The sequence below is a fragment of the Sinohyriopsis cumingii genome, chromosome 12, assembly GCF_028554795.1.
Source record: "Sinohyriopsis cumingii isolate HCF-2022 chromosome 12, ASM2855479v2, whole genome shotgun sequence".
In the NCBI taxonomy this organism is placed as follows: Eukaryota; Metazoa; Mollusca; class Bivalvia; order Unionida; family Unionidae; genus Sinohyriopsis; species Sinohyriopsis cumingii.
Window position 1 is genome coordinate 91,740,024 of NC_142972.1, and position 17,530 is coordinate 91,757,553.

The 17,530-nt window shown below is 36.2% G+C and overlaps 1 protein-coding gene across 1 annotated transcript; it reads left to right on the forward strand.

Moving 5' to 3' along the window:
• Positions 1 to 1,134: 1,134 nt before the first annotated feature.
• LOC149786977 (toll-like receptor 4) lies at positions 1,135 to 10,449 on the forward strand. Its single transcript, XM_089977523.1, has 2 exons — positions 1,135 to 1,248; positions 6,396 to 10,449. Exons 1-2 carry the CDS (start codon positions 1,240 to 1,242, stop codon positions 8,709 to 8,711), a joined length of 2,325 nt encoding a protein of 774 aa, XP_089833649.1. The 5' UTR covers positions 1,135 to 1,239; the 3' UTR covers positions 8,712 to 10,449.
• Positions 10,450 to 17,530: the final 7,081 nt, after the last annotated feature.

Sequence of the window (17,530 nt, forward strand, 5' to 3'; positions counted from 1 at the left end):
TATTTATTTTTTTCCATTTTTTTTATTTCTTTCTTCAAACTGTTCTAAAAAGAGGGGGAATGTTCTATGCTGTTTATAGAGGTTCTTTGTAGAAATCATGTAAATAAAAGAGATTTTCGAGGTTATTATTGTATTACTAATCGAGGTGTTTAGGGTGTGTTTCCTACGTTATGTTATTTATAAGTTTTTAGATATTACCTCTTTGAGATATTTATCAATTAATGTTTTTAGAGATTAAATGTTATTTATACTTTATTTAGCAAGAGACCGGAGTCCTAGCCGATTGCACGGTTCGTTAAGGACATCTAGGGCCGAAATCCTAGCTGATTACTCGGTTCGTTAAGAACGTCTAGGACATCCGATTTTTCGGTTTCCTTAGATTTTTATAGGTGCTTCGTAAGTGAATTTTGTATTAATACTTTTATAAAATTCAATGATATGTTATGGGTTTTTATGTGGTGGCTTCTAAATTTATTTAGCTAGTTACTGGGTCTTTTGGTTTTGTGGGGATAGTAATTATATTTTGTTCCTAAGTCCTGCTGTGTCTATGAATTGATTTATATTTTTATATGCTGATTGTTTATTTTTATTAGAGTCCATAAGTAACTCTGGGTATGTGTGTGGTGATCCAATCTCTTTTTGGTTTTTGATGAATATTTTCCGAGCGGGTTTATATTTTGGGCATATATTGAATACGTGGTGTAGATCTTCGGTGGTGTTGCAGTTAAAGCAGTTAATGGTTGCTGGTTTGGGTCCTATAAACCTTCCCAAACTGCTTGCTGGTTTAGTTTTTCCAGTTATTATCCTGTTTATGGCTTTCTGTTCTAAATAGGTACCCTTAGGTAGCTGTATGTTCCTATCTACGTTTTTGGGGGTTTCATGGTGCTTTTTACCTTTTGTGGAGGAGTTCCAAAAATCGATTTCTCGCTGTGTGAAGCTTTCAGTAGCCCATAGATAAAATTAGATGTATTAGAAAGAGCTCAGCTAATCTAATGCACGCTACATCCTTGTTCTTCAGCTTGATTACTCATGTGTGCCGTTTTCAAAAGAATGATTTAACAAGTAGACATCCTTGTGGGTAAATAAAAGAAAAAGGAGACAATAAGGCTGTACGCAAGAAATGGGGTACAAATATAGGTAGTCGGTCACACAGCATTGACAATATCTCTTTACCCACGTCTATTCGAATTGTAGCTTCTGTTTCCTATATACAATAATCAAAGGGTCCTTGCTACCTGGATGCTTAAGGTAAGACCATTTTTCATAATTTTTGATAAGCATAAAAAATAGTCGATATATGTTGAACTATGGTATAAAGAGATCAAATCTAATATATCGTGACAATAATTGTGCAATTAAGTGATATTTGTAACTGTAAGTTTTAACGAGTTCGTCCGTATTTATAAAAGGGGTTTTCTTCATAAAATTTGTCTTGACTATGGCATCTCCTCCATGTTACCGTGTTAGTGTTCATTACCATTTTGAAATGCTTTAATCAGGTAGATTTTTTTTGGATGTAAATAGGGCTCAGAAAGAGTATAAATTACCATAAACACTGCGGTCGTTAGATTGAAAATGATTATCAATATCAAGGCACGGTTGTTGAAACATATATATACCCGAGCACACTCACAGGGTGTTATTTTCCACTGGATGCATGATGAAGTTTCAAAGAAACATTTCGGGGGGGGGGGGAGGTACACACTGGAGTATTATGCAGCAGATCTCTGTGGCATCATGTCTCACCCGTCCACTCTGGTGGCCTGTTGGTTAGAGTGTCCCTTCGGAGGCGAAAGGTCGTGGGTTCGAACCCCGGCTGAGTCATATCAAAGACTTACAAAATTGGTACTAACAGTTGCCTCGTTAGGCGCTGCGCATTAAGAGGTTAGTGTTAGGACTGGTCGGCCTGGTGTCAGGATAATGTGACTGGGTGGGCCATTGTGCTGCGTGTCTGTGGCATGATGCCTCAGTGCTTGACATCACCATAAACTGCCACACTGTAGACTATTCTCACCCAGTCACATTATACTGACACCACGGCGACTAGTATTAGCACAAACCTTTTAATGCTGGGCGCCAAACAATACAGCTGTTACTGCCATCTTTTTTCTTTTGTATGACATGGCTTGTGTGCTAACCCGCGGTCTCCCGCATCCGATGTTGACGGTCTAACTACTTAGGTAACAAGAGCGCTCTGTACCATTTTTTAATAATTTCAATCATCTTGTATCGGCTACTTCCGATTTTAAATTGTTTATTAATTCTTTGCTTAAATATATCTATTAGATGTATATACGATTTATGTCATTCGATTGATGGGGTCACTTTGTTAATAGTTTGTTACTAACCTAACATGCGCTCCAAATTGTCAGTGCATACATTCTGGGAACTATTCAGTGTGTGCAGTTCTGATAAACATGTTGATGACAATATTACGTAGACGCTTTCTTTGACTTGTTTTTTTAATCGTGCTATGTAATGATTTACTCTGTCTTTATTAAAGACAAACCTCAAACGATTTGAATTAGGTTTCCTACGCTATACATTATCTCATACACATTGATATATACTGATGGATAACTTATTTCCGCTTTCTTGGAGCGCTTTATATCGATACACATTTACATGAGTATGTATTATGTACGAAAGAAAGAAATACATTTGTAGTAGCAATAATTGAATGAATCTTACAGAAAATAGGAAATATCTGACACACTGTCTCAGCTTTTTCAGTGGCAAAATGTTATCTTTCTGTCATATTTGCTTCCTTACGTATGTATATGTTTTTATGCCGATGGTTCAAAGCAAAACGTGCATAATCGTGACCAGCTAGCTTGCTAAACTGGATACCTTTCATTCGTTTAGATGAGAACACAACTAATGTAAAATAATTTATCTATCAAACACTATATCCGCATCTATTGAACTGAAGATAAACAAATAAGAGCAAATATTTTCCTGTTACGGAAGCATGTCAAATATTCAATCCAATAGCCCACAGTTCAGCACTTAGCATAGTTTCTTAATGTTGTGATTTCGTTTTCGTTCATAAGGAAACTGGTTTGGTCTTCATGTACGGTTCATAAGGAAACTGGTTTGGTCTTCATGTAAGGTTTTACGTTTTGACCCAAGGTGCATAATCAAGTTGGCAATGTAAATTAACCGACAAATGTTTAGTAGCATTATACATAAATCCCCGTCATTAAACCATCTAGCGTAATCGTTTCTATGAATTCTTATTAATATAGAATAATAAAAAAAGAAACCGCATTGTTTATATTGAATAGTAAAAGTTACATTGATGATAAAATTCATTGTTCTAGACATAGACTGTTACATTAATTATCAAATTTATTGTTCTAGACATAGACTGTTACATTGATGATCAAATTTATTGTTCTAGATATAGATTGTTACATTGATTATCAAATTTATTATTTTAGACATAGACTGACACATTATCACATTCTTTGTTCTAGACATAGACTGTTACATTGATTATCAAATTCATTGTTCTAGACATAGACTGTTACACTGATGATCAAATTTATAGTTCTAGACATATACTGTTACATTGATTATCAAATTCATTGTTCTAGACATAGACTGTTACAGTGATTATCAAATTCATTGTTCTAGACATAGACTATTACATTGATGATCAAATTCATTGTTCTAGACATAGACTATTACACTGATTATCAAATGTATTGTTCTAGACATATACTGTTACATTGATGATCAAATTCATTGTTCTAGACATACTGTTATTGATTATCAAATTCATTGTTCTAGACATACACTATTACATTGATGATCAAATTCATTGTTCTAGACATGTACTGTTACATTGATTATCAAATTCATTGTTATAGACATAGACTGTAAAATTGATGATCAAATTCATTGTTCTAGACATAGACTGTTACATTGATGATCAAATTCATTGTTATAGACATAGACTGTAAAATTGATGATCAAATTCATTGTTCTAGACATAGACTGTTACATTGATTATCAAAGTCATTGTTATAGACATAGACTGTAAAACTGATGATCAAATTCATTGTTCTAGACATAGACTGTTACATTGATTATCAAAGTCATTGTTCTAGACATAGACTGTTACATTGATGATCAAATTCATTGTTCTAGACATAGACTGTTACATTGATTATCAAATTCATTGTTCTAGACATAGACTATTACAGTGATTATCAAATTCATTGTTCTAGACATAGACTATTACATTGATGATCAAATTCATTGTTCTAGACATAGACTATTACATTGATTATCAAATTCATTGTTCTAGACATACACTATTACATTGATGATCAAATTCATTGTTCTAGACATGTACTGTTACATTGATAATCAAATTCATTGTTATAGACATAGACTGTAACATTGATGATCAAATTTATTATTCTAGACATAGACTGTTACATTGATTATCAAATTCATTGTTCTAGACATAGACTGTAACATTGATTATCAAATTTATTATTCTAGACATAGACTGACACATTATCACATTCTTTGTTCTAGACATAGGCTGTTACATTGATGATCAAATTCATTTTTATAGACATAGACTATTACATTGATGATCAAATTCATTGTTCTAGACATAGACTGTTACATTGATGATCAAATTCATTGTTCTAGACATAGACTGTTACATTGATTATCAAATTCATTGTTCTAGACATAGACTATTACAGTGATTATCAAATTCATTGTTCCAGACATAGACTATTACATTGATGATCAAATTTATTGTTCTAGACATAAACTGTTACATTGATGATCAAATTCATTGTTCTAGACATAGACTGTTACATTGATTATCAAATTCATTTTTATAGACATAGACTATTACATTGACTATCAAATTCATTGTTCTAGACATACACTGTTATATTCATTATCAAATTCATTGTTCTAGACATACACTGTTATATTCATTATCAAATTCATTGTTCTAGACATAGACTGTTACATTGATTATCAAATTCATTGTTCTAGACATAGACTGTTACATTGATTATCAAATTCTTTGTTCTAGACATAGACTGTTACATTGATTATCAAATTCATTGTTCTAGACATAGACTGACACATTATCACATTCTTTGTTATAGACATAGACTATTACATTGATTATCAAATTCATTTTTATAGACATAGACTGTTACAATGATTATCAAATTCATTGTTCTAGACATAGACTATTACATTGATGATCAAATTTATAGTTCTAGACATATACTGTTACATTGATTATCAAATTCATTGTTCTAGACATAGACTGTTACATTGATTATCAAATTCATTGTTCTAGACATAGATTATTACATTGTTTTTTAAATTCATTGTTCTAGACATAGACTATTACATTGATGATCAAATTCATTGTTCTAGACATAGACTATTACATTGATGATCAAATTCATTGTTCTAGACATAGGCTGTTACATTGATGATCAAATTCATTGTTCTAGACATAGACTATTACATTGATGATCAAATTCATTGTTCTAGACATAGACTATTACATTGATTATCAAATGTATTGTTCTAGACATAGACTGTTACATTGATTATCAAATGTATTGTTTTAGACAGACTGTTAGATTGGTATTCAAATTCATTGTTCTAGACATAGACTGCTCCATTGATCAAATGCATTGTTCTAGACATAGATTGTTAGACTGGTTATCAAATTCATTGTTCTAGACATAGACTGCTCCATTGATCAAATTCATTGTTCTAGATATTGAATATTCCCTTTGATAATCAATATGAATACAATCATTGCAGCTACCGTAAAAGCTACAAATATATTATTAATGCTATCTCAAACTTGAATTTTGTTAAACAGAACTCCGCTACTACGATTATATGCAATTTGGAAAGTTTTAACATATACGTTTTGTATTAATTGAAAGTTACTATTATCACATACTTTAGAAGTGCAGCGAAACAACAATTTACGTGTACCTGTGGTAACATTACTTTATTATTTCCGAAAGCATCCATTTAATGTATATATGTTTTATGTCAGTAAATATTGGTCATGCGTACTTTCTCCACAACTGTTCTCCTCGCTTTTACATGACGTTCATGCTCAAATAATGTGCACAGGGATACAGTAGTTAACATGTTTCAGATGGAATTGAATCCTTTGCACAGTTTGACATTGACCCGCAATAAAATGATACCAAGGCGGGAACAATCCTTTATTGATTCGGTTAAGTTGCTATTTTACCACACATACTCAGTAATCATTGATCATTTTTCTATCGATTCTGGTCACTGCCGTATTAATTACTTGAATGTTTAACAATATTTGATTAATTTATTACTTCAGTAACTTATATTTTTTTCAGGACACATCTTCTCAGCTAACAATGAGGACTGGCTCTATGTTTTGCTGTGTTTTGACTGTGTTACTAATACTATTCAAAGACATATCCGGCATGAGTGAAACGAATCGCCCGTGTAAGGATACAGGGAACAATAAAACGGTGTGCGAATTTGACAGACATGTCGACGAGAACATTACAGCAGACGTTTTCTTTGAATCTCCGGTTGAATATATTCGAAGTTTAAGGCTTGAATTCAACAGTGGAACTTTTTATTCACTACGGTTTCCGTTTAAAACATTTTTCCAGCTGGGATTTATGTTGTTGAGGGATCTGTGCATTGTCAGTGACAGACGCATCAATGATTTTGCTACATTCCGAATGGACGACCTTGAACATTTATCAAATCTGTCTAATTTCACATTTCAAGTCGAAGAAATGGAAATAGCTCCATTCAATAGTTCATTGCTCCTCAACCTTCGATACCTAGATGTTAGCTTCTCAACATCTTTAAACTTCAATGAACTATGTAATATTATCAAAGTTTCAGGGACAGCTCTAGAAGAAGTTTACGCAGAAGGTATTAACTATGACGTGTCATGGGAGTCATTAACAACAACTGTTGATGATACATTTTTCTCCTGCTTCAGCAAAACTCGTCTTCGAGTCTTACAATTCCCAAAAGCAAACATAAAACAAATATCAAGTCCAAATTTAAGACTTTTTGTTCCGTCTCTTGAAGTTATTGATGTATCACATAACGATGCTTTCATTGACATGAAGACTTATTTAGGGGTCATGCAGTTAGACAAATTAAAAACGATAAATGTTGCGGGTGTCCCATTTTTGAAAAATAGACTGAAGCAAAATTGCGAAGATGACAAAACAAGGCAAACCAGATTTGATAACCCGCTTTGCTACTACTTTTATATGGATCCAATACCACTGTTCCATAGTCTCGAAGTCGTAAATTTCGGTGGAAGCAATGACTGTCAAAAAATGAACAGTTTTTACTGTGAACATCAAAGTAAATGCATTTTCCCCAGAAACACTGTTCGCGAATTATACCTAGATCATATTTGTATTAAGAGAATGGATATACGTGTCAGCGGATTAAACCGACTTGAAAAATTGGATTTTTCGTCAAATCAGTGCGAATACATTTCAAACCTAGCCTTATATGAGATGTCGTCGCTTACAACCCTTCTTTTGAATGGGAATTCTCTTTCCAAAATGGAAGAAACTGATCCAGAAGAACTGAGTATTTTGTTCCGGGAGAACCGTGACCTACGACTTCTTAATCTCTCGGCAAATGGGTTTACCCGACTTCCCTCGGATATATTTGCAACTAATACAAAGCTGGAAAAGTTGGATCTTTCAGAAAACTTCTTACATAACACCGATTGGGTATCAAGTACATTGATGCAGCTTTCTTCATTAAATCTGAAAGGAAATCGTCTTACGACTATAGATTCTCGAACAAGACACGTAATAGATAACTTTGTGCATTTAGATAACTACTCGGTTAGTGACGTTGACAGAATTCACCTAAATTTAGCTAAAAACCCAATAAAATGTGGTTGTGACCAGGAAGGCATGGTACGTTGGCTATCGAATACAAAGCGATACATTTCCGATATTAATGAAATAGTTTGCGCTGAAACCGGGGGTTTGCTCTCGATTTATACGGACGACATCGAATCTTTCAGGCACAATTGTAACTTTCAGATGTACAAGGGTCTCCTTTCATTATGTACCATTCCCATCCTAGTGGCCATATGTGGAATTTTGTACATGCGGCATTATCGGCATATTCTAAGAATCAGACGGATCCGTAAGCATCTCAGTGAGTTTGTTCAGGACAATGTCCACGTGCATAGAAGATTTCTTCTTTACCTTGCATATAGCTTTTCTGATAGTGACACTGTCTTGAATATAATTTTTCCTGAACTGGAAAAGAGACTCCAAAAGGAAGTCGGGGAGAACGAAAATCTTGTTTGTATATCAGATCGAGACTTTGATGTTGGAGTAAGTATCTCAGATGAGATTATAAATGCGGTTACGTCATCGTCTGTTGTGTTATTCATCATCTCTAAAGAGTTTGCACGCAGCCGATGGTGCGAGTTTGAGGCAGAAATTGCATTGTATGAAGGAAAACCAATCATCTTGGTGACGTTGGGAGACGTAAAGGTCAGATCTCTGCCTAGCTCCCTGAGAAAAGTCTGCTTCAAATGGACAAGACTCGAGTGGCCAGGCGCCGGAAACCAAGACAAATTGGAAGACTTCTGGGAGAAGTTGATGAAAGCCGTCATTAAATACACAGATGTTATTAAATATTGAAATACGGGCATTCGTGCTGACTTGGGGGAATTGCTTTCTTGTTTTTAGCCCTTGCCTATCATACACATTATGCACATTAAATTGAAAAATTATGCAATTCTAATTAAATAAATATTCCCGAAGTCAAAAGCAATGCTGTGTAACTGAATTAATACTGAATAATATATATCCTTTAATACCGGGTACATTATTATTAGTAAGAAAGTTTAATATATTAAATAAACACAAACATATCTAGCTTTTAGATACCTTTAAAATGTTAGAAAACACACATAAGCGTGATATTTCCTGAATAATGAAGCTATGGTAAAAATAAAACATGAAAAGTGTGTTACATTATTGATCTGAATAATTTATCTGAATAATTGTTGGTCTGAACAATTATTGTTCTGAATAATTACTGATCTGTATAATTATTGATCTGAATAATTGATCTGAATAATTATTGATCTAAATAATTATTGATCTGAATAATGTGACTGAATAATGTGAACTGGTGAATTGGATTGAGAACTTTATACGAAGAAAAAAATATATTCATATGAAATAAGCTTTCTCCAGATGGAAGTCTATGGCTACAGTTTTGGCAAGTGGATAATCCACCCAGGCCTATACAATTTGTTGTCATGTACTATTGTCATCTACTACAGACATTTTAGATTTCGTTTTTAATGGCAGACTACTGATCGACTATCATAATAATTTAATTTGCTGAAATGATTATCTATTTAAAGTTCTTCAAACATGTTTCCAAAATATATTGTAAAGGCAAGACATGAACCGAATGTTGAATGTTTTCTATCATTCTGCCTTTTCATTATATATCTTCGTTAATATGGCGGAAAGTCTGTACATCAGCTTCCAGTTTGAAATCGAGCATAGGGGACTCCCTTTATTGCATTGTTCTTCGAGTCTCGTGTGTTAGGAGCCTCGATCTTTTCTAATTCCTTCTATATGTATGTCTGCTTTTCTGTGTACATACTTTGTGATAAAAACAATCAACCTTAAAGCTAATAAAATACGATAAGGTGAATTGAATTTCTGCATTGTATATTTAAAATGATCATTGTTATCAAAGTGTTATTTATGTAGATACATTTCATGAAAACTCTATTGCAACGAGACTCCTTAAATTTAAGTTTATATTCGAAAAATATGGTTTGATTTTGTAATTTTTGACGCAGTGTTTCGTTACATGATAGGCTACACACGGCGATCTAAATCATAGAATACCAGCAATCGGATATAACTGCTTTAGCATAAATGTGACCTACAACCTGCACATCGGTTGCATATCTCTTCTACTTCATTATTTTTTGTAAATTGTGAAATTGTCTCTGACAAATATGCTGGCACTTGCCATCAATCTGCAGACCTTAGCTTGACAATAAGGAACCTGAGACATGGTAGGAGAAAGATCATATCGAAAAAGGTCACATTATGTTGTTTCTACACATTATGTTGTTTCTACACATTATGCTGTTCCTACACATTATTTTGTTTCTACACATTATGTTGTTTCTACACATTATGTTGTTTCTACACATTATGATCGATCAGAAGTATTTGTTTTGGCACTTAATATTAGTTTGCCTGGTACTCATCCTGGTTTTCATTGGCTCTTTTAACTACGAAATTTATATACATCAGGTGTAGTATATGTGGTAATCATCCTTACTATACTAGAAGTGAATGGGTCGTTTATTAAATAGCATATTAAATAAATAACTTTGTATAGCGTTTGACTTACATTTATATTATCACCGTGATAGTTTGATCGATGGGTCGATGAATACCATCCCAAAGTCACCTTATCATTAAATATTTCTGTTTTCAGATAGCCTAGAAACAATAAATATAATGCACAGTAAATTAAAAGAAAGCACGCACACAAACACACACACACTCATGCACACATGCATATAGCATGCAGTCTCTTCAGGGACACACAATGTATGGAATAAAACAATTATACAGCGTCTAGACATTGAGATATTACGATATCTGTTCCTACTTACCTAATTGCACAAATTATATGTTCATGATATTGGTTCTCTCTTTACTTGATTGTGCGGTATGTCTTTCACTGTTCTTATGGTTTTCAACTACTTGCTTAAAAGATTCAATATAAGGATTTTGTATATTGAATCTGTAAGCGTCAAAGTGTAACTACATTGTGTTGACAAAAAAGAGAGAGCACAAAATGTACAATTGATCAATTCATACAAAAAACTCGTTTTTGGACAACAGTACAACATTTGAACAAGATGCAATGTGTATTTGCTCTCACTCTTATGGAAAGTGCATTTGTCTTTGTATAATATCTCAGTTGTTTTCCAAAACATTGTTAGTGACTATTATTAGTAGTATAAGGGGTGAGATTAGCGACAATGGGAATTAGCATTAAAAACACCCCCTGGGTAAGATTAGCGACAATGGAAATTTAACATTAACCACCCTGGGTAAGATTAGCGACAATGGAAATTTAACATGGGCAAAAAAACCCTGGGTAGGATTAGCGATAATGGAATTTAACATTGGAGAAAGGAAAAAAAGGAAATATTGAGATTAGCGACAAAGGCATTCGAACAATGGAAAAAAAAATATCGATTCTAGGGACAAAGGCAATTGAACATGGGGAACAGAGTTTGGGTCTGTCTAGGGACAAGGGGAATTGAACATGGGAATAGAGTTTGGGTTTGTCTAGGGACAAAGGGGAATTGAACATGTTAGAAAAAAAGACTACTTTAGGGACAAGGGGAATTGAACGTGGGTAGGCAATTGAAAAGTCATTCTCTTTTCGAGAAATATGGGTGGCCCTGAAAAGGGCCTTTGGTTTTTCTTCTTCTTCTTCTGCTTCTAATTTCTTCTTTTTCTCCACTAACTTCTTATTTTCTCTCCTTCACTCTTTTTCTTCTTTTTTTCTCCTCTTCTTCTTTCTTCTTCTCTTCCTCCTCTTCTTTCTTCCTCTTCTCATTTTCTTCTTCTTTTTCAATTTTTTCATTCCATTTTCGTATTCTTATCCTTTCCTCTTCATCCTCCTTCTCCTCCTTTATCTCTTTCATGACATCACTTATTATGTCCTTTACTTTTCTTAAGTTATTAATTTCCATCTTTAGTCGATGGGGACTATAGGAATAGTGGTCTTCATTGAGTCTCACTAACATCTGCTCCATTATTCCTAAATTGTCTAAAACGTCTTGTAATTTTTGCATTTTGTCAATGTGGTTCAAAGCCATCTTCTTTGTAGAATGGTTTGAACGACGAATACTGTGGGTGCTTATACGAAAAGCGCGGACGTGAAGGAAAACATCCCCCTAAGACATAAAATTGATCTTACCTAGATCATGACCAAACAACGCGCGAACGTGAAGGAAAACATCCCCTACTTTTCTCATTTCATATAATATACTATCCACATAAGTGAAGCAACAATAAACAAACCCCAAATCTACTATTTACACACGCAAATCATTAAAACAAAATCCATAATCTGCTATCCACACAATCGTACGTGAGCGGTTACAAAACTCAAACTATACTCTCCACATACGCTAAGAAACAAATAAACAAAATCCATAATCTACTATTCACACAATCGTACGTGAGCGGTTACAAAACCCAAACTATACTCTCCACATACGCTAAGAAACAATAAACAAAATCCATAATCTACTATCCACACAATCGTACGTGAGCGGTTACAAAACCCAAACTATACTCTCCACATACGCTAAGAAACAATAAACAAAATCCATAATCTACTATCCACACAAACGTACGTGAGCGGTTACAAAACCCAAACTATACTCTTCACATACGCTAAGAAACAATAAAGAAACCCATAATCTACCATTCACGCAAACTTACGTGAGCAGTTACAAACACAAACACACAAACACATACACTTGCACTATGAAAAAAGAGTTAGTGTTTATATTCACACTACTCTACCTACACACACACACACACACACACACACACACATTGGCAAATTGATGGTTATTTCTTTTCTAGAGTATTGGGTAGCCCTGAAAAGGGCTGTTGTTTCTTTGAACTTCATGGACACCTTGTTAATGGTGGCACCTTCCAGGCCTGGCGCCACATACACATCTTGTTCCCCAGTTGCTTTTTACTTTTTTGGGGGAGAGAGCAGAGGCAGGATATGTGGCTTCAGAATCCCAATTTTCGGTTTCTGGGATTCTGAAATTTCTTCTTCTTTTCTCCTTTTCCTCCTCCTCTTCTTTGTATCTTCTCTCCTCCTCTTCTTTGTATCCTCTCTCCTCTTCTTTGTATCTTCTTTCCTCCTCTTCTTTGTATCTTCTCTCCTCCTCTTCTTTATTTCTTCGTTCCTCCTCATCTCTCATCCTTCCTTCTTCCACAATGGCCTCCGCGGCCAGTTCGTTCAACAGGCGCCTGGCATATTCCAGATGCACATGAAGTTCCAACAGTTTCGCCAGTCTCGTGTTCATTCTGGTGTTGATCAATCAACAAGGGTAGCTGGACTGCCGAACGAGTTTCAATTTATACTAAAACTGCGGACGTGAAGGAAAACATCCCCCTAAAAAACATAAAATTGATCTTACCTAGATCATGACCAAAAAACAACGCGCGGACCTAAAAGAAACACTCACTCACTTTTTTATACTACCCATTCCTATTCTAAAACATTTTTCATGAAACACTCCAATATACTATTCACATACGCAAAGCAATCCAATCAAACCCCCCAAATCTACTCTCCCCACACCTCAAACAGCCAAAACAAACATGATCTTAATCTATTATCCACACCAACGTACGTGAGATGTTACAAACACAAACACACAAACACCAACCCTCACACTATAAAAAAGAGTTAGTGTTTATATTCACACTACTCTACCTACACACATTGGCAAATTGATTGTTATTTCTTTTCTAGAGTATTGGGGTAGCCCGAAAAGAGCTGGGTTTTTTTTTTTTTTTTTTTTTTTTTTTTGTGCTATGGCAATCTTTTAGTTTCTAAGAATGCGATGTCCTCTGAGGATAGACTTTCTGACGATAGGTCTGCTTCTTCGGAAAGAGAAGAAGAACTCTTTGGTGTCGATACGACAATCGACAAAGCCTCTCTCAGGTTCAGGTTCCTGCTGCTGTTGCTGCTGCTGTTGCTGTTGTTGCTGCTGCTGTCTCTGAAGTCTGTACTTCTCTGTCCATTCTTCTTTCTCCCTGTTCACTTCTTCTCTGAAGAGCTCTTCTATCAGGTCTTCAGTAACTTTTAACATTCTCACATTCTCTATCTCTTCTGGCTTCGGTATCAGACTGTGTCTGACCCTATGCAAATTCACATAGGCTTCGTTTAGCTTAGCTAGTTTGGAGCACATCTTCGTAGGAGGATGAGTCGACAATGGATGGTTAGACTGGAAACAACCCGGTTCTTAAAGTCAAAGCGCGGACGTGAAGGAAAACATCCCTCCACGGTTTTCGAGCCGCAAGGTTCAATGAGTGTCATGAGAGGGATAGTAAGAAGTCAAAGAGCATAAATCAACATTCTTATAGCCAAACAAACCACAAAGGCATTTTTTTTCAAAACACAACATTTTTTATTCAAAATCACTTAACATTAACCAACAACTCTAACATTTTTTAACAATAATCCAACAATATAACATCAAACATTTTTTTCAAATGACAAACTTTTTTTTCAATTTACACTCTACTTTAAACAGGGTTGGCAACGTTGTGAATGAAATTGTGATTTCCACTGTTGCAAGTCATTGAATCATGGATGGACACTACGTTTCCTAGCTGAAGACAACAAAATAAGCATACTAGTCACAAAATCAACGATTTACTTTCTCATCGTTTCTAGAAAAATCACGATCAAAATAAGTCACTAAATGTTCTTTTGCTGATAATAAGTGATCAATTTCGATCTCGACTTTCTCTTTGAATTTGTCAAAGAGGGTATTGATGTAATGGATGTCTCGAGTCGTTAATGGAGGACAGAAATGTTCACGCAAGTCTCTATACCACCAACGTAACACGTCTTTTTTAAACAGACTCCAAGCTTCGTCCAGATATTCGTTGAATTTTTCTTCTTGACTGATGTTTTGACATCCATAGTAATCATGCTTCATCCATATCGTAATTGTGTCTGCCAGGTATGTAGCACAGTAGGAGACCAATTGCTGTTCTTGTTCTGGACATCTCGACATGATCACGATGTCCTTTTCGTCTTTGTGTTGGGATTCTCCTTCCACGGTCTCCTCACATTCCATCTTCAAAGCTTCTCCACTAGGTAAAGAGGGAGAACAGTCTTCCATAGCTTCTAATAGTCTAGAATGACTTCTCTCAAACTGTTGATTTCTATGGCATTATCGAATTCTGCATACAGGATGACGTTCACTGTCTCGTCCAGTGGCTTTGCAAACTGAAGTTCCACACGAATCTGGCCAGATTTTATAGGGTGGAAATGTCCCTCGTCGCTGCCTTGGTCTGGAGTGAAATCGAAAGCCCACAAAGCATAGCCTCCGTCATAATCGTCGTACGTAATGCCGTGACTGGTGTTGGTTCCTAACTGTCCCGTGGCTTCGTACAAGGACAAGTACGATCTCAAGTAATTCTTCTTCTCAAAGTCAGGTTCGAAAGGTCGGGTACACAAGGTCTTGCCATCGCGACTGACTTCAATCTTGGACACGTTGAAGTGATGAAAGTTGAAAGGATTTTTAGTGATAGCTCCGTTGAAGGCTTCATTCGAGACCATACCAAGGATCAAACGTTTGGTTAGCTGTCCTTGGAACAGATGATCTTCGATCATGGATCGCTGTCCCCTAGGAATGGTGAAAGTTTTCACTTCTACGCGTCGGATCGGATACTTGGCGGTCGTTCTGCTCAACGTCTGACTGATGTCGTTACCTACTTTAGGTAACACTTCCACACGACGTACGTAGAGTCTGGCTTCTTGGATTTTGGTTTTGTACTCGCCAGCATCAGCTAAAAAATGGAAAGCGGTACTGCTCCGATTCAGTCTCAGGCGGACATCCACCCCGTTCAGCAAATATTTTTCTTGCAACTACATGTCCAAATGCAAACGATCCATCAGTTCTAAACTTTGGTTGGGTCCTATGATTCTCTTTCTTCGTTCTACAAATCCCTCATTGGTGGTTGTTTTTGATTTGGGGTCAGATTCAAGACCTGTTTTATCAAATTCGCCCGCTTCGTCAGGTTCCCATAGCACGCAGGCATTGAGATGAGTGTTCTTGGCGTCTATTCCGTACGTCAAGAGATTTTCCAGGTACGCTCGATAAGGGTAAGTATCCATGCTGCTACTGACTAGTTTGTTATTCAAGTACAAGTCCACTCCGCTAAACAAGGAATGCATGAAATTGTTGACGGGAGCTAATGGCTCAGTGTCTATAGCATTTCCATCCTTATGTTGAACTTTGACTTTCAAGTACAAGTAACTGCTATTCAAATCGATGTAATCTTCGGGCTGTCCTTTGATTTCAAACTCGATGGGAGCGGAATCGGTCAATGAGGAGACGGGATGAAATTCCACCCATTGGGATTCTTGCATGGTCATCATGGTGGGTGGCATGGCAAACAGATCCAGTTCCGTCTTGGAACAGGCGCAAGACTCTCGGTGCATCATATTTTTGTTGCTGTGTCTCAATAATCGAAAACGTCTAAGTCTCGAACGGTTCTTCTTTTATTTGCCTTTCTAGCTTGAAGTCTGGTGAAAGGGTGTTTTCTTCGTCGTCTCTTTCTGCCTTGTCCTTGCTGAATGCCTGACTCGGTAGCGTGCAGGGCATTTATAGGTGTTTCGCGTCGGCCCAAAAGGTCTTTGCCTGTTTGCAGCAAGACATTTGTCGATGATTATATTTTGGAGAAATTCTTTGCCTTGCGTCAGTGCCGCATCTTTCAAGGCGTGCAATCCGCGTGTCACCATCGGTTTCAACACCGGGGCCACCGAACGAAAGGCCGATTTTAACATATCTCCTAAACCGTGTCCTCGCTGTCGAGCAACCCCTCGATACACTGGATACATGACTTACGAGTCGTGAGAGAACCGTTTTCGAAAATAGAGTTTCACCGTGACTTTTCCTTTGGTGAATGGAATATTTTGTCCCAAATCTCCTTTTATAGCAATGTTGACCGTGTCCAAATACAACTTGCTGACAGGCAAATAATGAGGATGCACAAATTCCCGGTGGACGTGATAGGTGTTTCCACCTTCCTGGTCACTGGTCGTGGTACTATCCACTTTGAAAGGAATGACACGCAGTAACGGCACAGAGGTGTGTCCCACCACGTTATACTCCACCACATCGGAGTACACGAACATCAAATTCAGTCCATGGTTCAGTTCTACAGGGAATCGAAAAAACTTGTAAAATTCCGTATTGCTGTTGATCTTCGGTTTAAAATTTGGAGCCGTTTTTGTGTCTCCACCTAAAATATCAAACAAGTCAGATTAAAACTGATGGACAACGTTTGGGTATCCTGAAATTTCATCAGTAAGCGACGAGCCACTTTATGTTACTCCAGGGTGACACTTTTTTTGACTCTGTTCAGGGCTTTGCCAAAGGCTAACTCGAACCTGGAAGTAATGGTGTCCACCAAATGGTGACCACTAAAATAAAACCCTGCCGGAATTTTCAAGGTGTAGATATTGAAGGGTGAATTGTTGGATGGTCTTGTGTCCCCTGAAAACCCGATGACATTCATGGCTTCTTGTAAATGTTGGTTCAGGATTTCGACCTCAAAAGTGTTTTGCTTTTCGGTGATGTTTTGGATTTGTGTAGGGTGAATCATTTCTACTAAAGCCACTTCCCAAT